The following is a 23,773-nucleotide window of genomic DNA, read 5'->3' on the forward strand; positions in this document are numbered from 1 at the left end:
AACAAAGTTACACAAATGAATACCAGCAAGAATCTCCTGCAGGAGTCTACAAATGGTTCAGAAGAGCTGGTTTTATGTGTGGTGGTGTGAGAGCACTAATTCAGTGAAAGGCCAAGGTGTGCAGGTGCTGTCGAGGGCTGAAGGACAGAAAATCAGGACTAAAATCCCATGGGGGGACACGTTTGTAACATCAATCTGCATTAAAGCTACTTTTGCCACACTATTCCTTAAAAACTGCAAGGGGACAGTGGCCCTTAGGCCCCAAGGATAAGAATCTCCATGTGTCTCCACAATGATTATTCTGTCAGCTCCAGATTGGAAAAAAAACTTAATTTTTCATAGATAGAAGCCCCCAGCTTTGCTCCAGTGCTCAGCCACTGCAGAGCTGCAATGCAAAGGTGTGTTTTAATGAGATTAGCTGAGAGAATTGCAGCCAAAAGGAAGAGGCTGTGCCTGCCCTTCCCCAGGGCCCTGCCAGCCATCCCCTCCTGCCTCACCTTGCCCTGGTGTTTGCAGAGTTCCCCTGAGCTGATGGAGCACAGGGCTCATGCAGAAAACTGCTTTTCCTTTTCCATTCCCTCTCCTTTGAATGAGGGTTTGGCTGCAGCAGTAGTTGAATGAATTAATGTGAAAGTTCAGGGGGCAAAGGGCAAGCAAGGATTGCATCAGCAAATTGTGCTGTGAGTTATTTCCTTGGATTAGGCTGTTTATTCCTCATGCTTTGCCAAATCCCTGACCAATTTCCAAATATCTGAATGCCATCTGTAACGAGTGCATTCAAAAGAATTTAAAGTATTTAGACAATATGCTATTATTTAGCAAGGGTACTAAGAATGCACCTCACTTCTGGCAATTAAATCTGCTTCAAGTGTCCTGATTTATTGATATTATTGAACTCCCTGCAACCTGAGTGCCTGCTGAACATGAGGAACACAGAAAAATTCCTAAATTGATCCAAATCTAATTTATTGTGCACAGCTTCCCCAAGTTTCTGCTGAAAAATAGACTTTTATGGTCAATAGAGTGCAGAAGTGATTTGTGAGTCTTAAAAATTTACACAGATATAGTGACTGTGCAGTACTGTGACCTTTTGAGTACCTAACTTTGTATCATGTATTTACCAGCAATTCAGAAGTAAAGGTTTACAATGATTCCCAATTTCAGAAAAATCAGCATTTTTTAATCTTACTTCAATCAAAAGAAGCAAATCTTTTTCTGGACTTGACACCTAATTTTCACCTTAGTCACTGATGTCTTTGTTTTTAAGAAATCCTGATTAGATCATCCTGATCTGTGAAAAAGAGGGCCTAAATATCCCTTGAAAACAGAGTATTGGTTTTCTGAGCAAGTGATATCAAAATAATTCTGTCAAGTTTTTAGATTTATTTGTAAGAAAAGCATAAGGTTATGCTGATCTTGCAGACCCTAAAACTCTTGTTCATCAACTGAAAAAAATAAGTCAGGCCAGCAATAAACTCCTGAAAAAATGTGCTTTGAATGGTGTTCAAGGTGTGTGCCCTCAGTCATCCGTCAGGAGCCCATTTCAGTGGGCACAATACAAGAAATGGGGATACCTGACTTTGTGTCCAGGAGGTGCCAGGGCCAGCTCTGTCTCTGCTGTCAAAACTTGCAAGGGTCTCTGTGCACTTCTCCCAGCAGTGAAGTGATGGGAGAGCATCCGTAGCCTGCACTTCCAAGGAGACACTGGGAAAAGAGACAAGAGACATTCACAGCTACCCTGAGCAAATCACAGAATCATGGAATGGTTTGGGTTGGAAGGGACCTTAAAGCTCATCTCATTCCAATTCCTCTGCCGTGGGCAGGGACACCGTCCACGAGACCAGGCTGCTTCAAGCCCTGTCCAACCTGGCCTTGAACGCTTCCAGGGATGGGGATCTTTGAAGATCAAGTTCATGCCAGCCATGCATAATCCCTTTTCTTTTTCTAAAACCATTCTGATTTCAGAAGTTGAGGCATTATCTCAGTTATTTAAGTGAATGCTCCTTTTGTTTTTCAGAAGTACTGTGTGAGGAACTTGTGAAACATTCCATTTTACTTTCTAGATTTCCTATTCTCTTGAAACTGTAAAATTACCACGTGCTACGCACTGGAGGTGATACTTAGAGCAAACACCCTGGAAAGGCTGCAGAAACCCGTAGCGACCGTCTGCCTTTAGGTCACAGATCCACCCTTCCATGTGCGGCACACGCGGTGATTTGTACCCAAATACCGAGAGAGGGTAACTCAAACAGCGCTGTCAGCGTCTGAGGGCAGCGCAAACGCGGAGAGATGGAGCCGCACTGAGGGAAACGCCACCGGCGGCCGGGCCCGCTGCCCGCCGCTCGCCCACAGCCCTGGCCCGGTCACGGCCCCGCCAGAGCCGGGCGGGGGAACGGCGGATCCTTCCCCGCCATTGCCGGGCCGCCTCACCCCTCACACCGCTTCATCCACCCTGCCTCACCCCTCACACCGCCTCATCCCTCGTCCCGCCTCATTCTGCTTTATCCCTCATCCCGCCTCACCCCCTCATTCCGCCTCATCCCGCTTTATCCTTCACACCGCCTCACCCCTTTTATTCCTCACACCCCTCACACCGCCTCACCCCTTTTATTCTTCACACCCCTCACACCGCCTCACCCCCTTTATTCCTCACACCCCTCACGCCGCCTCACTCCCTTTATTCCTCACCCTCCTCACACCCCTCACGCCCCTCACCCCCTTTATTCCTCACACCCCTCACACCGCCTCACCCCCTTTATTCCTCACCCTCCTCACGCCCCTCACCCCCTTTATTCCTCACACCCCTCACACCGCCTCACCCCCTTTATTCCTCACACCCCTCACACCGCCTCACCCCCTTTATTCCTCACCCTCCTCACACCCCTCACGCCGCCTCACCCCGCCCCCCGCCCGTTGCCAGGGAGCCGCCGTTGCCATGGGAGGCGGCGGGGCGCATGCGCGCGCCCGCGGGAGTGCCCGGATGCAGCGGGAGGAGGCGCTGCCGCCATATTTGCCCGGAGAGCAGCGAGCTGGTAGCTGCAGAGCCCCCCGGACCCATCGGCTGCCATCCGCCCCGCGCAGTCCCCGCCGCCGCCCCGCCCGTAGGACATGGACGATCGGGAGGACCTCGTCTATCAGGCCAAGTTGGCTGAGCAGGCTGAGCGCTACGATGGTGAGCGCGCGGGCTCGGGAGGCCGTGCACGGCCGAGGGGAGAGGGAGGGAGGGAGGGAGCGGCCACAAAATGGCGGCTGGGCGGGGGAGGGGGGCAGGGGCGGAGGAGGGGGCGCACACAAAATGGCGACGGGGAGCGCCCTGAGGGGCCGCTGGAAGCGGGGATGGGGGGCCCGGGCGAGGGGGTGTCTCGGGCCGGGGCGGGGCCCGGGGCGGGGGGCGGTGGCGGCAGGAGCCGGGAATAAAATGGCGGCCGCGAAGGGCGAGTCCTGGAGGGGGGGGCAGGGGAGCCGCCCCCGCCTCGGGGGGGCCCCGCAAAGAGACCCCGCTGCCCCTCACGGCGCCGCGAGGTCCGGCCGGCCCCGGCCCCGCGCTCCCCCGGCTGGGCGGCGCGGGGCGAGGGCGGCTCGCCGCAGACAACGCCCATGCCGAGCGCTCCGCAGGGGGGGCCCGGCCCTCGGCCCCTCGCCGGCCGTGCTCGTGGGGGTCCCCGGGGACGGGGCTGCGCTTCTTTCTCTGCCTCTACCCCCGGCTGGAGATCCTGCTGCCCCTGGCAAACCCAGAGAGAGCGAGTTCTCACCCTGCAGGGAGCGAGTACATGATTCACTGCCTAAAGAAAACGCATATGCTTTCATTATGTGGTAGAAATTATTACAGGTAGTTTTACTTTCTCAGCGTTTTCTTTTCATCCTTTTTCCCCGTTTAAGTTTGTGTGCTGTCCCTGATCGTTTAATATCCGTGATGATTTAATATCTGGGGGAAAAGTGGTAGAGGGGAGGAACTGGCAACCCTGGGTGGTGTCTCTTGCCCCAAAAATGTCTGTCTTGCAACTGCTCCTTTTAAACATGGTTCCCCTGCATATAATAGAAAGGGCCTTTAATTTTCTCGACTCTTCTGAGACTGTTACTTTGCCCTGAGAGCTGTGATTACTCATTTGAAGTGAAATAAATATATGTATGTAGAATGTGTGAATGAAGTAACACCTCATTTAGAGAGGTAAGAAGACACTCCAAATATGTTTTCTGTTCAAAAATTTCTATAGATAACATGACCAAGTTCTCACCAAATGACACATTTTTACTGAGTTGTGCTTAAAAAACATCTGATGGCAAAAAACATCTGATGGCACCATTGCAGAAAATCTGAAAAATACACGTTTTGGAGAGGAAAAAGAGAAACTAAAACAAAAAGAAGGCCTAAATAGAATTCCATTCATTTAGAGTTCTGATGGGAAAACAGTTTAGAATTCATAGTACCACTAAAGGAAAGCAGTCAGGCAGTCTCTGCAATAACTGAAAGACTTGGAGAAAGAAAATGCCCTCCAGAAACCAGGTATTGGGGTACCATAATTACCTTGGGCAGAGGGACACATCCATATTCCACAGTAAGTGTGCAACTTCTGCTGAGGAGGGAAGGGTTCTCCACCTGGTATGGATGAGTCAGTGCCACTGAAAGTGTTGGCTTTGGTTTGAGTGGAAACCAAACATCCTGGAGGAATCATCATCCTTGGGAGCTCTTGAGGCATGACTGTCTCTCTGGGGTTTTCTGAAGTCAGCAGTAAATCATTTTGTTAGAAGGTAATAGGACTCTACCCCATGGCACAGATATGCAATGCAAACTTCCTGTCAACTGATAAAAATTGATTGGGAAGGATTATTACCTTGGTGTAGCATTTCCCTGGGTCGACTTTTGGTTCTCCCAGTACCATGAATGTTGCTAAACAAGCTGCCCAGAGCAAAATGTAGAAGACTTGCTGTGCTGTATTGCTTCTGAATGGGCATGAGACTTGTTACAACTTGAAGTTGTCTTGTTTAAATCAATGCTGTGGGTTTTGGACTTCCAGAGGTTTTAAAAATCAGGTTGGGTCAACATAATTTAAGATGTACCCTCTAATTCTGCCAGCTGTTCTAAATGCATCTTCACTTCCCTCGTGTCCATGGCCTGGAAGAAAATGTACTGTAGATACTGTTTTATCATTTAATTCTCTGTTCCTGTTCAGCTGAAACAATTAAAAATGATTGGCATAATTTGTTCTTGTTAATGTGAAATAATGCAGTTCTGCCAAGATCATAGCTGAGACTGCTGAATAATTCTGTGAACAAAATGATTTGAGAAGCAATATGAGGAAAGAGTAAGCTAATCCTAATTTTGCTCCTCAGTTTGATCTTTGAGGTACACAGTTATTATTAAGGCCACATATAAATGGCACATATAAATATATAAAAGGCATATATATAATATAAAAGGCACATATAAAATGGGGTGATGGTAAGTACTGGCTGCAGATCCATTGGAATACAAGTCCCTTGGGTAATTCATATAGGAGTTTGACAATTTTTTTTTTGGTGTTTAACATTAGGATAAGTGTAAACTTCTGTCCCATCTTTCTCCTGGAAACTGGAAGAGTGGTGGGTTGCTATTTATGTATGGCTCATGGCATTTATAGCAGCACTTATGGTGGGCATCCAACTGTGGCTTCTTTGGTGTTACTTACCTGACCCACTTAGGGAATTTCTGAAGTCTTGGGAGCTGCATTTGTGAACGGTTGGGAATCTAGTCTTGTGGCTGTACTGTCCTCAGGATGGTGGCCCAGATTAAAAGGACAACTTTCTAGGTACTTTTGCAGTGTAAGTAGCACTTAAACCCCGATCTCCAGAGATATATTAAGAGATTTGGGTGTCTGACTATGTTCACAGATCTGCTTAGGCATGTTATGGCAAATCACAAAATGCCAGGAAGCTTACTGGCAGTACAGGAAGCTTGGTGAGAAATCTCACTCACTGCTATTCCTTATTGGTAGAATAATATATAACTAAATGGACTCCTTTTTTGGAAAACAATTGGAGTAAGTGATATTGTGGAACTCTTTATATCAAGAGGATGTAGAGAATTCCTGTAGACTGCTGCTGAATATTGAAACCAATTCCTCTTTGTGGAAGCTGAGAACATCTTTGTTTCAGGTGAGAAACATGCTGTGGCTCAAGGCAGTCTGTGAGCAGATACTTCCAACAGCTGCTTTGTCCTACAAGTCTTGAAGTACATTACTTGGGTGAGGTGAAATAGGTGGGGTTCCCCCCCCTCAAAACCAGAGAATAGGTCAAGGTACAGGTAAGGAAAACACCCAGCCCACCCAGGACAGGGCTCCTGCCTCCCAGCACAGCAGGTTAACAGCTGCCTCCTTTGTCTTTAGGAATTGTCTGTCAGGGAAGTGTGTCAGGTAGGAACGTGTACAGCAGTGGGTTCAGTTCAAGATTTGAAGCCTTTTTAGGAAGATCTGTCTCTTAGTAACAGGTCTTCAGGTTAGAGCCTAATGAGGAATCAATAAGTCATGAATTAGAATTCAAGTTGCATATTAATTTTGGTTTGAAGAGGATTGGTCTCTTTTAAGTAGATGTCAAGCACATTTCAGTTTTTTGGGTTCCTCTCCCTATTAATGGTTACCACTTATCCTGTTGAAGGTCTTACTGGTGTGGTGATGTGGGGTGTGACTGCTGTCTGTGAGCTCAAAGGCAGTGCTAAAGGAGTAAGACTGTACATTTTTTTAAGTGGGAGTTGTACATACTGGGACATAAATTGACTTGTAATTATGAGGAGTTGTGTGAGAGAGGGCCTTTGTCTGTAATGGCCTTCTTGAATTTCCTGAGGTACCAGGAGCAGACAAAGGAAAGAGAATTCTACAATTGGATGGTGAGGTCCTCTGCAAGGAGCCCAGAAGCTGAACTGGTTTCCAGTATTAGGGGATTGCTCAGTAGCAGATCTCAGTCAAGGGGAGAGATTTATGATTAGGCCCAGGCTCAAGATATTTGCTTTCAGACTGAAATGTTTGTTAGAAATAGTGGGGAAATCCTCTTGATTCAGAAATGTAAATGTCCACAACTTGAAGAGATTAGAGGAATGATTTAAAAATATTTTTGTTGCAAGAAGGACTTGTGGTAGACCATACAATTGATCATGCAGAAAATCCCACTGTTGCTAGGATAACTTGGCCCTAACCTGTGTTTCTCCAAGTGTGTAAAGGTACAGGACTGTTTATTGCAGAGTCATGCTGTCAGGTTTGGAAGGGTTTTGACTGCACCAGTTGTTACAAACCTTACACGAGGAGTAGCAGTATAACCCTCTGCTTTGTCCACAAAATCACCATCGAGCCACTGTGCATGTTGGATATTATTTGAGTTGGTTTTTTTTTTTCTCCTCTGCCTGTTGGTTGTCTTAACTGGGAATCCACCTGTTAGGTTCTTTTATGCTCAGTTGTGTAAAAATTCCTTACATTGTGATAAAGAATGCTTCTAATATGTGCTTGAATTCTGGTCTGACCAGTTCAGTTCTTTAAATTAGAAGCAGGATTAATTATTTTTCCCTGTGAGTAGTTGTCTGAGCTGGTGACCTGAATGAGCCAGTTGAGAGGTCAGAGGGGTGTTGAGCTGGCAGGAGGGAATCAATAGGGATGGGTTCAGCCATCTCTGATGCCAAACACAGGATTCCCTGAGAGAACAGAAAAACCTTATGCAGGCAGTGTGATGGTGTGTTTAGAGGAGTTCCTAATGTTTGGAAAGAGAAGCTCAACTTCCACTTGGTTGAATTTGGAGCTCATCAGTGTAGTGAGTAGGGTGGTGCCCACTGATACTAGGTGGAGGTCTGTAGCTGTAGGAAATGCAGTCTGTGGCATTAATCTGCACAGTTACATTCATCTCTTACTGAAGAAAACACACTGGCTCCTATTTTTTCAGTTCTTCTCATGTTTGTTCCTAGGAGTTTGCTGCTACTAAGTTAGTACTTAATTGCTTCTGTTTCTGTGGCTCACTCAGAAATGTTAGCCTGCTTCCCAGCACATACCCCTTGTGATTCCACTGGTGGGCTTTCTCTGTTCTCAACACTTGAGTCTCATATTCATACCCTATTTCCTGTCTTTCAGCCAAGTGTTTATCCATGTGAGGACTTTCCTTCCTATCCCATGGCAGTTGAGTTCCTTAAAGAACCTTGGGTGAGGGACCTTATCAAATGCCTTTGGGAAATCCAGGTAGACTATTCCAGTTATGTCTTCCTTGTCCAAGTGCTTCACTTGTTCAAAGCATTCCGGTAGATTTGTGAGACATAATGAAAGGCCATGCTCTACAGTATAATGTTTATGCATATACCTGCTTATTTCAGGGTTTTTTTTATATAATTCCCATTAACTTGACCTCTAGTGAGTATTAGGTTCATGGTGTTGTAGGTCCCCTTGAGTGTCTGCTGGAGCCCTTCTCAAATGAACAGTGCAAACCACTTTGTGTTGGCTGCTATTAAAGCCCTGACTGAGAGGGTTTAGGGTCAGATACTTCAAGTTCCTGTGACTTGTTTCTGGTCGTCTTTCGTTGCAAGAATGAACAAGTACAAGGCTAACACTTGTACTGAGTCTACTGTTTATGGTGTGTGATCATCTGTGGTGGACACAAGGGAAGACTTCTTTTTTCTGCTGTGTCTTCCACCTCTCACAGCTCACAGGATGCTCACTTGCAGCTTTTAGCTCCTGAAATGCTGAAGTAGGTACTGGGCAGCAGCTTAGAAGCTCGAATATCCTGGTTTGCTTTATTGCTCTTAGATAAGGGCAGTAGAAAAGATTAATCTTAAAACACAACTTCCGTTTGCTGATGTTCTGCTGCCAATAAATGAAGAATTAAGATAGTGCTTCTGCTGCTCTTCATTACATAATATATAAGAATTCTACTTTTTGGGTTCTCTTAAGGTTCATGTTGATTTCAGTATGATGACCATTACATCATCTCAATTGCACCTTTGCTCAACAAGTTCATTTTCTGTTCTTATTTTAAGAAGCTTTCTGTCTTTAAGTAGTTCCTCTTTTGGAAGGGAGGCCCCCAACTAAGAGATTTTCTAGCTCTTTGTTTTTTTCCTGTGGTAATACTGAAATTCTTACAGTTTATGGATATGTGTGGAGGCAAGGGGGAGTTACTCCAGCAGTGAGGTTGAAGTAGATCCTGTGTATTATTTAAAGTCACAAGCCTGGCTGTGAACAAATAAAATGAGCCTGTAGCATCCTGGTTAGTGAGACTCAAGCACTGAGCTAGAGGTTACAAACACTGTAAATTTCCCTTACCAAGTTTTCTTTAGTGCATCAGCCTATGCTTAGGCCAGATGGTTTCTGTTACAAGCACAGATTTTGATAGAACTGCCAGGTACTGGCTATTCTCTTGGTAGGGTCTGCTGTTTGTTGTTTTGTATCCTGTATTGGGAAGGTTTTTAGTCTTCCCGCTAAATTTGTTGTACTTCACCCATTTCCTTACCTGGGGATATTGTAGTTCCCCTGGTGGTTTTTTTTTTTTTTTTTTGATTTCTCGAGTTTAAGAAGCAACAGTTATCCAGATTCGCATTCATCTCTGGTCAAGAGGGAGTCAGCTGTGCCCTTTGTTCTGTGGCTTGGCCCCTAAGGATGCTTCTCAACCCTTGTAAACTTCCCCATGACGACTTAGCTTAGAGTAAGGCTTATTCTTTGTCTTTCACTTTAAACCCCAAGCCTTGCACCTTGCTGTTCCACAAACCTTTTGTAGGTGGCCACCTCTGTCCCAACCCTTTGTGCTTTCCAGGCTTTGCCTGTGTGTCCCTCCTGGTGGCTGGAGGTGACTCAGCAGGGTTTGCAATGGGGAGCCAATATTTTAATCATAGTTGTAGAATATAGGAACCTAAAAAATGGCCTGGCCATCGTGACAGTTTTGTACTATCTTAGGCAGTTGTTTGGAGTCTCAGCTTTTCCATAAGAATATATAAACCTGATCAGACAGTTTTCTTAACCAACAGCAGGTGCTTGGGGAAGAATCTAAATCTAGGGCGAGCGTGTCATTCTCCAGAATATTCCCCTCTCCTTCCACAATTTACATTTTTGGGATTTCCTACTCTGATGGTGGCATGATCTGACAGTAGCATAATAAATGACAACCACAATCACCTGAGAGGCTGGAACTTAACCACTTAAATACAGTCTCTGTCGCTGAATTTGCATAACATTATTTTTTCCATAATGCAGTGTAAGCATCTCTGGATTTTGTATGCAATGGGTTGTCATTCCTGCAGTAATCCTTCTTAATGAAATGTAATCTCAGACTTGTATTTTGTCTTGAATGGTCTCTGACTGAGCTTTCTACCTCCTTATGGAAACTTCCAGATAGATAAAACTGCTCTTAAAATGAAAAATAATTTGCTCTTTTGGCTGGTGTAGGTGGCTTTATTTTTGTTTTCTGCTGGAGGGGACACAGATAGGTTGTCCCCTTGCTTTTGTACTGCCTGTGTTCTTAAGATTTTTCATCAGGCTTAAATTTTCAGGGCTGGATTATGGCTTTGCCATGGAAGACGCAGGTATGTACATAATATTTTTGTCTTGTTGAAATATCAGCCCAGGCTTTTGTATTTGTAAGTAAAATTGGGCTCTTTACTAAACTAGAAACCTTTTTATCCCACAGCTTTGTGGGTAGATTGATTAAGACTGATAAATGTTTTCTCTTTGGGTGGGACAGTTGTTTATGGGTGGGATTCTAATCTCTGGTTGTGTGGTTACCTAGTGACAGGATGAAGATTTTGTAGAGGAGACCTTTCAGTTCCTGTTGTCAGTGTTGGGAGGTTGTGTACAGCCAGGGGTGCTAAAGCTGAGAACAAATGGAGGAACCTGAGATGCTCCCCCATCCCCCAGCATCCTGTTCCCTGTGGCTGTCACTTGTCAGGGAGTCTATTTAACTTCCTAACAACTCAGTCATAAAAATGTTGGGGTGATAAGGGCTGTTTAGTGATAAGGACTGGTTGTGAGCAGGTGCCCGTTTCCCTTTGGCTCCCTTGTTTCCGTGGTTGTGGCTCTGCAGGGGGGTGGTTAATGACCTCCTTTGCCAACAGACTGAAGAGATGCCACAGGACTGAAACACTGACACAGGAGCTCCTTGTAGGGCAGGGTTTTGGGTTTGGCTTTGTACCAGCTATTGCTCAGCTAAATTGGGTTTAACCTCTGTTTCAAGGCCTTGTAGATCTTCAGACTGGTAATAGATAATATCCTGCAGAAGCCAAGCAATTGATTAAACTGGTAATGATGTGTTTGAATGTGCACTGAAAACAGCTACTCATTTACAGGGAACAGCAAGTCTTGTGTATAGTTTTTTATTTTAAATTTTCACACTAGGCAAATGTGCTGCTAAGGAAGAGGTGGTAAAGGAAACCTGTAGAACACTTGATAAAACATGTCCTTTTTGCCCCACTTGTTGCAATTTCCTGATACAGGGCAGAAGATCTTGGAAGCTGCTGCTGTACATGTTCCTCAACCTCCACACTTCTGGGCTAATTATTCCATGTATATCATTGTTATGTGAGATAACACATGTGTTATGTGTGAATAAATTTTCTGTTGTCTTCATTAAGAGGCAAGTTTTTTATAGAAGTGTTGTGTACACCCAGGAGTATGACTGAAGTGCTGTGTATTGCATCCCAGTGGATAAAGCACAATAATAGAAACCCTTTAAAAAAAAAAGGCAGCATCTTCCGTAACCTGTGAGTTGCTTCTCTGAAGGCAATAAATATTAGGCTTAAAAACAAGACCTGCATTTTTTGCTGGAGCTTGACAAAGATAACCAGGTCATGGAGACTGCAAGTCCAATTCCTGATTGTCTTTTTGTCCACAAGAACTGTCAGGCATCTTAATCTTGAGCATAGCTCTGTTGTTCAATAAACTTCAAAATATGAGATGGCTTAAATTGCATAATTTTAAAAATTCACAGCTTTTAAGTAGATTCTTTGTATGAATGGGATGGTAGGGTCATCCTTCAGGAAATTAATCACAGTACTTGCTTTATTTAAGTAGCAAATTGTAGCTATATTATATTGCTTGTAATTTAGCTGGCATCAATTACTTAATCATATTTATGTTAATATTAATTGTTTGAACATGGAATGTTCTAGGGCAGCTCTCAGATTCTTCTGCAAAAGCAGCTCACCATTTTGTAATTGCAGGGTGGTGTTTTCAACAAGTTTTATCAAATACTTGGTGGATTTTTTTGTTACATTCTGTGATTTGGTGAAGCAAAATCTGCTGATAAAAATAGAGCCACCATAAAATTTTCTCCTCCACATATGGAGACCTGTTGGAGACTGATAACACTGTTCCTGCCAGGGAGCCTACAGTCTCCATTGCTGCAGTAGCTTATGCCTGTTAAGGTTGTGATTTTGACATCTGAGGGCAAAAAACGATAGTTAAGCTTCATTTTTATATTTAACACTGTTCTTCTGATGTGTCTTGAACAATCCCAGTGTGGTTAGGTAATGCAAGGGTCATAACCTTCCTTAAGTGATGCAGTCTTTACTTCCATTGGAGTGTAGGAAAGCTGTTTTTGGTTTTGGTATTGATTGTTTTAACCTCAGGTTTAGAAATACTTTTCAACAGGTTTAAATACAAATATATATTCATATTTTATGTGCTACTTTTCAGTGTAAATGGCTGCTTGGCATGGGTACATACCTTGCTGTGGGTACACTCAGGATGACTTCTTTATTACCACTCCAACCACCAAATTTTTCTTTTGGAGGTTCATCTTGCAGCTTTGACTCACTTTCCTAGTGACAGTACTCGTACATCTCTACATGTATTCAAATCTGGATTTTATATTTTTGTTAATTACCACATTACACTGTATTCCAGTTGACAATTCCAGTGGAGCATCCCGTAATTGCTCAGATTTATCCTGATTGTGCCAAGAGCCAGATCACATTTGCTCATCTTTTCTCCCTGTTCTCTGCTTTCTCCAGAGCACTCTGGAGAACACACACTCCTGTAGGATTGCGCTGATAACTGTTATTAATTTTTGGAACCTTTGTAAAATACCAGATGAATATCAGATACTTCCTTTGTGTATGTGCTGATTGATTTGTTTGGAACACTCCAGGGTAAAAGTGAGGAGTAGCTGGATTAAAGAAGGAGGGAGTCTAATTAATTTCCTAAGTTCTCATTAATGTACAGCTTGTACTGAATGATTTGAAAGATGCTTCAGGTGCGAGAATAATTGCCTGACCTTTTCCTCCTAGAAATGGTCGAATCAATGAAGAAGGTGGCTGGAATGGACGTGGAGTTGACAGTGGAAGAAAGAAACCTGCTTTCTGTTGCATATAAAAATGTGATTGGAGCCAGGAGAGCTTCCTGGAGAATAATCAGCAGCATTGAACAGAAAGAAGAAAACAAAGGTGGAGAAGACAAATTAAAAATGATTCGGGAATATCGGCAAATGGTAAGATGGAGTTGGTCTTAGAGCAAAATGTCACTTAGTTCTGGTCCCCTTGCCATAAACTGTCCTGTTGGTCCAGGTTGCCTGGACTGTGCTGACCTGGAATAGGGTGGCAGCCTTGGAAGGCTGGAGCTTGTTCCTTATCTAGAGAATAAATCTCTTGGTGAAGGGGAGAGCTGTGGTGTTGCTGTGTAAACACTCAGAAGGGCAGCAGGCTCAGGAGAGGGAGGGCTTTTCCCTCAGTGCATCAGCAGCTCTGCCAAGCATTTGAGCTGCACTGGCACTGCCCTGCTTACTCAGGTGTGAGGCTCCACCTGCCTCATTCCTGCCTCATTCCTTCCCCTCCAACCTCACTCACCCCAATCAACTTCTTTTTTTAATTAACCTTGTCAGAGGAGGTTTTTTCTGTTAAACTTCCACTTCCTATAAAAGTTGCTTTGGATCATACAGTGACACTTTCTGTGATTCCAGTTCTCTGTCCTAGACAATTCAAAACATTAACACTTGAAATGTCCATGGGGAAGGTTCTTCAGTGCTCTTCTTGACTCCTTGTCTTCTGTCACTCCTGTTCCTGGGGATGTCCTGGTCATCCAGCTGTGAAACTTGTGTGTAGCAACCTCCAGGGCCTTGCTGTTTTCTCTCTGGAGAGAGAGGGAAAAATTGATCCACATAACTTCATGCTGACTTAGTCAGTGTGTGCAGCTTTACCTAAAATGGAGAACTTGCAGCAAGCTCTGACTTCCATTGGTAAGGGCTAATGAAACCTCCAGCTCTTAGTGAGCTGTTGTTTCCCCTGCCCTAAATGATGGTTTAGCATGGAGCAGGCATGCTCCCATACTATTTAAATCCCACACATTTCTGCAGAGACTTCATCTCCATTATCTGAGGACAAGTGCCTCCACATGGTTCACATCTTCACTTCCAGAGAAACAGTGGAGTCTGTTATATCACCTGGCACTGATTCATATACCAGCAATGGAAATGATCTTGGCTTGGAAATCTTCTCCCAGGAATGGCTCTGGACTACTTTCTGTTGACTCACAGGGTTTCTGTTGCTCCATGGAATTGTTGAAGTTGTGGGTTTCTAATTTTATGCTGGCATGCTGATGGGATGAGAGACTGCCAGTTACATACAGTCCCAAATAACCTTTTCTTACAATCTCCTAAAAGAACATAGAAAACAAGACAACAGCTATCCAGTGATTAAATTGGTTTTACATTGTGTGTTTCCAGATTCTTTTGCACAGGGTTTTGTGGGTGTTTATCATCTTCTGCCAAAGATCCTTTAATGATGAAAAGACTTTTCTCCTGGTTTTGAAAGGACTCTAGAAATAGCCTTTATTCTGCATCTCTTTTTGTAAAGGATATGTGCCATTCTGGATGGACTGGGGTGCAAGAAGTACAAGTTTGTAGTACTTGTTGTACTTGAGGTGTCTGAAGAGATGGAGAGGCCACAGGAAGTCAGTGTCATGCTAGCAGGGTATTGAGCTGTGAAATCCTCAGAGGGAGCAGCTCTCACGGGGAGGAGCAGTGCACTGAACTCTGTCACTGGTTCCACACTGGAGGAAGGGTGGCTGTGTCTGCACAGCTCCACCGGGAGTTCTGCAAGAGGTTCCTGAGCATCATCTCTAGCTGAAAGCCTGTTAGTAGCTGCTGGGAGACTTAATATGGGTTGGCATCTGCTCTGAGTGTGTGAATGGGTTTGGCAGGATGGCCTGGGAGCAGGAAGGGCCTGAGGAGCATGGCACAGGTTTGGATGCTGCTGCTCACTGTCACTGCTGAACAGTAGCACTCCTGCCCTGTTGTGCTCAGTGCTTCCCTGAAGAAACAGCTTCCAGCAGAATTCTCACTGTGATTCCCTTGTCAACAAATTCTGCCTATTGTAACATTTTCCAGAGTAAGGTCATTGTTGGGAAAACCTTTTTCAGACTTGAACGGTTCTGAAGAAGGGGAAAAAAACCCCAACCAACCAAACCTTCCCCCAAACCCCTAAAGCCATGTCTGTGAGCCAACAAGGCCAAGTTTAAAGCACTGGGGAGTTGGAGAGAACCAGCATCTCTAAATGACACATCTCTCATCTACCAGGAGCAGCTGTGATCTTGCTCAGCTGTAGAGTACTGCTCCAGTAGGAATTGAAAGTTTCTGTAGTGGTTTTTGTGAAAGCAATTCTTTGTTGGGTTTGATGTATGTCAGGATTTACTGTAATTCAGCTCATGGCTCACGTTGGGAGATGTTTCAGCTGGTGGCCAGCGTGACTTGGGGCAGAACTCGAGGGATGGTGGTGTTGGGAGGGCAGGGCTGGGCTGGCCTTGTCTCAGGTGTGCACTGGGCAGTAGTGAGAGATGAAAGACACCAGACTGTGCCTCTTCCCAAGCCACTTCAGCTGAATGGAGCCAAACACATCCACAGCCATGAGGGAAAATGCCACTTAGGTGTTTCCTTTGTAGTCAGGCTGCTCTCCTGGCTCTTGTGGCCATTTGGATACACAAAAGCCCATAATTTCTCATCTGGCTGCATCTCTGATGAGAGCACACTGAGGCTTGTGCTCCTCATCCTTGAGAGGCTGCAGTGGGGCGTGGCTGCACACAGTGCAGTTCCCTCCCTTGCAGCTAAACCAGCTCCATTCCTACCTCATGGCACAGGTATTGACCTTCCCCTTCCTGCTCTGGAGATGTGGCGCATGGAATGTGTGTTTCCAGTGCTCTGACTTCCAACCTGGGCTGTATTTTGGGGCAGCTGCCAGGTTCTCCTCCATCCCCCCCTCTAAGAGAGTGCTCACTGAGCCACTGTTTGGAACAGATCCTTTTTGTACAAGAGCTTTTAGTTTTGTTGTGGGGTTTTTTGTTTATTTGTTTTACTCTTAATCACCTTGATTTATATGAAATCTTTTTAAACTAAGCTTGCTCAGGACATTTCCATTGCCCTGGGCAGCAGCTGATCTCTGATAACTGTGACTGATCCTTTAAGCAAAGCTGGAAAAGGTCTGTCTGAGATGAAATAGAAGTTTGTACATGTATGGTTATTTAACTAAAGAGGATTAGAAACTGATTTAATTCTTTGCAGTTTTGCTGAAGATCTCTCTGCAAAAGAAGTCATTGAAAAAGAGGATCAAGAGGAAAGAAGTTTGCAGGAACTGACTGCTGCCCAAAGGTTTTATAGCTTTTGTAGCCCAAGAATATATGAAGTAGATTCTTCTCAAGTGACCATATTTCAGCACCTTTCTTAAGCATTTGTCACATAATTAAGTACAGCATCTTATTCTTCCTGTGAATGTCAGGGCATTCTGACATTTGTACATGAAATTTGCTGACAGTTAATTTATCTAAAGGAACTTTTGCAAATCTGTTACTTTGTGCAAGTCAATATGTGTGTGTATGTGCCAGTTTATAATTTGTTTTAGATCTGTAATTTGAACATATAATTTGGGTATAACTGCTGTGGTTACAAACGCAGATAGTTTGGGAGCTGTGTTGTGATAAAAGGATTACATGGCAAGGAAAATGCTTAAAGGAAGAAGGAAAGCAAATGCTTGGGTGGGAGGATAGGAGGGGATGATGGACTGAGTGGGGCTGCCTCTGTGATCCAAGACTTGCAGTTCCTGGTAGTTTCTTTAATGCATTGCCTTGAAATCTCTCCTTTATATGAAATTAACTTGAGCCAGAGTTCTCTTCAGCTGTAGCTGTGAAAGTTCCTGTGAAATCATGAAAAAGCAGCAATGGATGGGTGACTGTGAGCATTAAACCAACCACTCCTACTGGACTGACCCGGGGGGCTCAGAGCCCGTCTGGTTTGGGCAATGTTGATGTCACAGGAGGAGTTTCAGCTTTTCTGGGTGTGCACAGTTTCTTTGCTTGCAGGTGTGAAACTCTCTGTGGTAAACCCTGACCTCATAGACCTTGCTTTATGTTTGGAACTGGAGAAAATGAAGGTTCACGTGACTGTTTTCAGTTCAGACTATTCAAATCCAGTATCTGTTTTTAAATAAGGCTGTATATACTGTATTTTTGGCCACAGATTTCACTGTCAGTGTTGATGATTTCTGCTTTTTTGCTGAGTTACTGCACTTTGTGTTTTTCACCTGCTTCTGGAGCTTGTTTTCATCTTGTACCTGACCTTTGTTTGTGTGGCACATCTTGATTCTGTTCTGATACCATGATTTTTGTCTTAAGGCTCTATTTTTAGAACTTTGCCTCCAAGGACCCACTAGAACCTATTGTGAAGGTGCCATTTAACTTTGGGGTATAATGGAGTTGAGCTGATTTGTGTTAATTACTTCCAAATTGTCCCCTTTGCTGTTGCCACTTTTAGGGCAGCCTTCTGGGATCAAAAATGGAAGGAATTGAGTTGTGCAAGCCTTGCAGTAAGGAATTACATCCTGAGACAAACTTAATGTCTTGCTAGACTTCTGTCTAGCAAGATGTCTTCCAAGGATTTACAGTTCCACTGTTCAGTTCCACATTTCATCCATCAGTCCCTGCCTCATGTGTGTGCCAGCTAAATGTGCAGAACTGTTTTGCTAATGCACCTGTGGAGCAGCTGCATTTTATTTATTTTTCTTCTGTCTTAACTCTCTTTGGAATTTCATGATGTTACCTGTTTGATACTTGGGTACTTTTGAAAGCTTTTAGGCTTAAGTGCTCACCCTGCCCCCGCTTCTAATTTTTTGTTGTATTTTTATTTTTCTCTGCTAGGTTGAGACTGAACTGAAGTTAATCTGTTGTGACATTCTGGATGTACTGGACAAACACCTCATTCCAGCAGCTAACACTGGCGAGTCCAAGGTTTTCTATTACAAAATGTAAGTACCTTCCTGAGAGGAAAGGCCTGAAATAGAGACAGGAGTTAAGTAGCTGTAATGAGAACTTAAAATACACTGTTGTGCAGCTCTTAGATGTAAGAAACAACACTTCTAATTGAGTTGCTGATGTAGAAATCACATCCCTGGTTGGGTTTTTTATTTTGCATGAGCTGAACACTTGTAAAGAGAAGAAAAGGTGTGTCCTATAGTGATGGTTTAAAATTCCCTCAGCTCCTGGTGCAGTGTTGTATAGACAGTAACTGAGCAGCAGAGTGCTTGGTGTGTGAATATCTAAACATGCTTGAATTTCAGCTGTTAATTTAATGGCTGGTGGGCAAAGGGGATTACTGACTTCCTACTGTTTCTGTTCTCAGGAAGGGGGACTACCATAGGTATCTGGCTGAGTTTGCCACAGGAAATGACAGGAAGGAGGCTGCAGAGAACAGCTTGGTGGCTTACAAAGCTGCTAGTGATATTGCAATGACAGAACTCCCACCAACACATCCCATCCGCTTAGGACTTGCGCTCAACTTCTCTGTATTCTACTATGAAATTCTTAATTCTCCTGATCGTGCCTGCAGGTAGGTGGAGGCTGGCAGAGTGGGAATATGGGAATGTTGTGTGAATACCAGACAAGCTAGAAGTGTTGCTCCTTAGGTAACTGCTTTTCCTGCTTTCTTCCTGCTGATGTTTGCTCTGGTTGATGTCAGTTCACTGGGAAGATTTTTAGCATCACCATTGTCTTTGGAGTCCAGAGCCACGTGTTTGTGTGGGAGTAATGGTGTATGGGAGGCAGAACAGTGATAATCTTGAATTGATCAGCTAATGGCAGTTCAGCAACTTGCCAGGTTAACTCTGTGCATACCCTTAAACTGCCCAAGCTGTGAGGTGATTTAACTAGTCTTGCACAAGCTGGAAGAGGTGGTGGCACTGATTTTTGTCACCTGTGAGCATGTACAGAGTGGCAGTGATTGAAGCAAATACCATTTATCTTCTGTCACTGCAGGTTACACTAAGTTTCTAGCAGCCCTTAATCAAAGATGTAGAAATGTTTAATGAAAGCAATATTCTTGATTTAAAAAATCTTGGAGCACAAAGTGGCTGGTGTTAATTTGTGCTTCTGCACTGTGTTCAGCAATATTTGTTGTGTCATTGCAGGTTGGCAAAAGCAGCTTTCGATGATGCTATTGCAGAACTGGATACACTGAGTGAAGAAAGCTATAAGGACTCTACACTTATCATGCAGTTGTTACGTGATAACCTGACACTATGGACTTCAGACATGCAGGGTGATGGTAAGTGAGTCCTGCTGGAAAAGCTCATCCTGGCCCAGGGAACAGAGCCTGGCAGTGGAGAGGCTTTGATGGTTTACTTCTGTCTCTCCTAATAATGACCCTCCTGTGCTACCTTAACACTGGATCAGGTGATAGGGGTGACACTGGAGTCTTTTGAGCTCTCACTTGAAGGAAGAGGTGTGGACTCAGCAACACTTGGTTGTTTCTCCCTCCCCATGAGGCAGCTGTGATGACTGTAAAAGCAGTGACTTCATTTATTTAATCTTTTCTTTCTTTCTCCTTGTCATGCTCATCTCTGGCTGTCATTCCAAGCAGATGTGAACCTCCAGTGCAGGAGGAAACACTGCAGATGCTTTAGTTCCCCTTCATTCCAGGTCACTCCCTATTCTCATTGCCAGAGCAAATGCCAAATATGTCCCCTGGCAATACCAGAGGGTGGGACATGGATTGCTTCTGTTCACTAGCAAAGGATAGCACAAATTTTTGAAGTGGTTTTGTCACACTGAACGGACTTTACCAACATTTAAACTTTCACATTCAGTGCTTAGTATAAATCTACTCATTTTAGGGTTTCTCTCTTGGAAAGACAAGTGAAAAGAGCTAACTTCTTTACTTTTAACTTGGAGGGGAAGAAATAAATCCTGTTAAGATTATTTTGGGTACCTACAAATGCCCAGAGCTTAGAAACCACACTACTGAACTTCACATAAATATATAAGTGTCCCATATTTTTGGTAAGCTTTTCTTTTAGCCACATGGCATTCCTGGGGTTACTTCACTGGTGGTGTGTCCATTTGAAAGCAAATGCAGAATCTTTTAACTTTTTCCCAATTTCCTTTTTTTATGTAGGGTAATGGGTTTGTTTTGAAGTGTTGTTACTCCACAGCTTCTCACTCTGCTCTTTGGGCTGCTGAGACTGGGAATGCTGTAAATGTGTGGGGTTTTGGCTCCTGGTTTACTCCACATCCCAGTGTTTAAGGCTCGTGCACCTCCCTTTTCAGGGATTGTGTCCTGGTTCAGGATGGACCCTGGATGGATCAGTAGGTTTTTCTCTAAACACTGCAGCTGTTGAATTCCTTCCTTGCCAAGGGGTAGGCATTGGAGAAGAGAAATGTATTTCAAATTCCCTCAGTTGAGATCCAACCTTTACTTTTTTTATTGGGGCCACATACCCTGGTAGTCTGGAAGCCATCTTAGTGGAGTAACAAGGTTGGATCAGTGTGGGATAGTACAGTATCTTCCAAACAGTGTCTTCCAAAAGTTCCTGATTTGCCCATAGCAGATGTCTCTTGTGGATCTTGGATACTGTAGAAGTTCCACAGGATTATTTACAGGCTCTTTAGATTTTGAAAAAAGAAATAGAGATCTAAATTCCTTGCTCCACAACATGGAAAATAGACGTTTTTGTTCTTCCTGAAGTAGCTCAGGTTGTCCTGGTTACTGGTGCCAGAAAGGATAATGACAACAGAATTGAAAATACTGTAGGACTGATTAAAATCATGGTGGAATTCTTCAGATCCAGAAAAGCAATTATGTTTAGACACAGGTGAAAAGTTAAGTTTCCTCATACTTCGCTAATACTCTGAGTGCATTTCCAACTGATGCTTCCAGAGTTCCACATTCCCAAAGGAGCAGAGCCTTTGAACAATAAATCAGCAGTGGCACAATTAGCAGTTTCCAGGGGGTGGGAGAGGCTTGGAAAGGGCTTGTTCTTTGGCATTAGACTTTTCCCTGTTTCCATTTCAGCCGTGTAGGGATGTAAAGCCAGGCATGACCCAGCTGCTGCACTCCCATCCCAATCCCTTGTAGCTTTCCCATGGCCCAGATGAGTGTTGAGTTTATTTCCACACTTGTAATGTCATCTCCATATGATTCCTGTTCTCCCATTCTTTCCTGCTGTATAGATTCCTAAAGGAAAGTCCAACTGTTCATTTCCTAAAAACTCTACTTTGTAAGTCTCTTGTCGTGGCTCACTGGAGTTTTCAGTGTCAGTTTTCCTGTCACTAACAGTGCCTGCCTCTGTCACCTGCTGCTGACAAACGCTTGTGTCCCTGCTGCCACTCCTGTGGCACCTGTCCCCTGCCCAGGGGTGATGTGCTTGACTAGGATCCAGAGTAACTCACATGTTTGGGAAATGAGCTGCAAACCTGGATGGATAGAAGAATATTTGGGCATGGGAAGTACTTCACAGTGGCCTGGTAGAGGAGTATTTGCTCAAGTGTGTTGGTTAGAGCATGCTCAGATCTTCTAATCTGGGTTAAAGCCTCTGCTTTCCTCTCTTACATGAACTGATACCAACTTGTATCTATAAACTTTATTGTTGCTGAATGTCCCGTGTTCCTAGGCCCCTCTTCCAAAATCTACTTCCTGTTGTACTGGTGGTAATCCTGAATCTGGACATGCTCTGAGCAAACATTCTGGTTATCTGCTGGAAGTTACCAGTCTCATTTGATTGGGTTTTATTGCAAATTAAGTTTTTAATTACTAGTGTCTGTTTATTGCCCCTAAGAAAGTCCCATATTACGTGGTTACAGATAATTGTAAGCATTTTTTCAGCCTCCCTTACCAATTAAGTGACTTGTGCATGTGTGATGGCACCACCTGAGGTACCTGGAACTTGCCCAGTTGCAGCAGAATTTTGGTAAAGCCCTGCAGAAGGTGTTGGTTGCATGGAGCTCCCCGGGGCAGCTGGAGTGTAACCAAACTGCAGGACAGCCCCATTCCACTGCATGGCACAGCCTGGTTGAACAGAGTCATTCATTTCCACAAGATGTTTTTCTTTAATAACCTTAAACCCAGGGTTTCTTGTCAGGTTGGACTCTCATGGTAGGGTGTTTTTCATACCTTTGGGAATTCCTGCCATCAGTGTAACTGTATAAAATTGCCTGAAGTACTTCGCTGTTGAGACTTGAGTGGGCTTGGTCAGAAAAAGAGATGAGAGTTTGGGGAAGGGATTTCCAGATCCAAGGATGTTGATCCACAGCTGTTGCCATGGTTTCTGCCTGGGCTCAGCAGGACTGCTCACCTGCGTGGTGTCAGTCTTGAGGGCTGAGTTTGTTTGTCCTCACATGTTCTAATGGCCTGGCTGCAGTTGTGTGTGAGGGTGCAGGTGATTCCAAGGCTTCATTTCCATGGGAACGCTTCACTCTGGAGCTGGCAGTGTGGAGTGGGAGAGTGAGCGTGTATTGCATGAAAATATTAATCTCTAGGTGCTTGTAAAGCTGTTCTGCAGCTCTCAGTTTTAAATGGTAACATTTTCCTTCCTTCTTCCCACTTCCACAGGTGAAGAACAGAATAAAGAAGCGTTGCAGGATGTGGAAGATGAAAACCAGTGAGACACAAAGGCCAACAAGAGAACCCATCTCTGACCACCCTCCCCCTTCCCCACAAAAACCCTCAGTGTCACTCTGAGAACCACCAAATCTGACTTTTACATTGGGTCTCAGAATTTAGGTTCCTGCCCTGTTGGGTTTCTTTATTTTTATTTTTTTTACACAGTTTAAAAGTTCTTAAAGGCAAGAGTGAATTTCTGTGGATTTTACTGGTGCCAGCTTTTAGGTTCTTTAAGACACTAACAGGACTGCGTAAAGGCTCTTTCAGCATTACTGTATTGTCTCTGCCAGCTGTGGTGACATTGCCATCAGACCTGGATGTGACACCTGAAGGCCGTGTAGGGAGAGATTGGTCCTGGCCAGGTAGTGCTCATGTGGTGGCATCTTTCTTTTTTTTATAACTGTTTAAACTGAATTTTATACCAATGTTTCAACTTAATTGGGTGTTTAGATTGAAGTTGCGAGGTTGCATTTGGGACATTTATTGTAGTGGTTTTACTGTATAAAAACAAAAAGTTTCCAAACTGCTGAAATGTTGCTGAAAATCATGGTGCTGGTAACAGTTCAACAATCCGTGGCTGCTCATTCTTGCCTGTTCTTTACTTTCCCTCCAAGCAGGTTAGCATTGAAGGTGGCATTGATAAGCCTGCATGCGTGTTCAATATTTTTTTCTTTTCTCCCTCCCCTCTCCCCATCTCCCTTCGCTCGCTCAACCTCTTTTGTTCAGTATGTGTAACTTGAAGCTAATTTGTACTACTGGATATCTGACTGGAGCCACAGATACAGAATCTGTATTGTTCTTACTGAAACACAGCATGGAATTAACATTAAACTTAAATAAAACAAACCTAAATTAAAAATGCCAATCATCACTATGATTTTTTTTCGAAGAGTAACTTTCCTTTGTTGCTTGTACTAGGAACAGTTGGAGGGGG

The 23,773-nt window shown here is 44.1% G+C and overlaps 1 protein-coding gene across 1 annotated transcript; it reads left to right on the forward strand.

Moving 5' to 3' along the window:
* The first annotated feature begins 2,974 nt into the window (after positions 1 to 2,974).
* Positions 2,975 to 23,704, forward strand: YWHAE (tyrosine 3-monooxygenase/tryptophan 5-monooxygenase activation protein epsilon). The gene is made up of 6 exons (XM_053961049.1): positions 2,975 to 3,172; positions 13,217 to 13,416; positions 18,105 to 18,211; positions 18,586 to 18,792; positions 19,370 to 19,506; positions 22,789 to 23,704. The coding sequence occupies exons 1-6, from the start codon at positions 3,109 to 3,111 to the stop codon at positions 22,839 to 22,841; spliced, it is 768 nt and encodes a 255-aa protein (XP_053817024.1). The 5' UTR covers positions 2,975 to 3,108; the 3' UTR covers positions 22,842 to 23,704.
* Positions 23,705 to 23,773: the final 69 nt, after the last annotated feature.

The sequence above is a fragment of the Vidua chalybeata genome, chromosome 20 (genome assembly GCF_026979565.1).
Source record: "Vidua chalybeata isolate OUT-0048 chromosome 20, bVidCha1 merged haplotype, whole genome shotgun sequence".
In the NCBI taxonomy this organism is placed as follows: Eukaryota; Metazoa; Chordata; class Aves; order Passeriformes; family Viduidae; genus Vidua; species Vidua chalybeata.

Excerpts from the sequence above, each read along its gene's own strand:
- YWHAE (XM_053961049.1), top strand. The coding sequence starts at position 3,109 with ATGGACGATCGGGAGGACCTCGTCTATCAGGCCAAGTTGGCTGAGCAG. Across the intron at positions 18,793-19,369 it reads TCTCCTGATCGTGCCTGCAG|GTTGGCAAAAGCAGCTTTCG; the intron begins GTAGGTGGAGGC and ends GTGTCATTGCAG. Across the intron at positions 19,507-22,788 it reads TTCAGACATGCAGGGTGATG|GTGAAGAACAGAATAAAGAA; the intron begins GTAAGTGAGTCC and ends CCACTTCCACAG.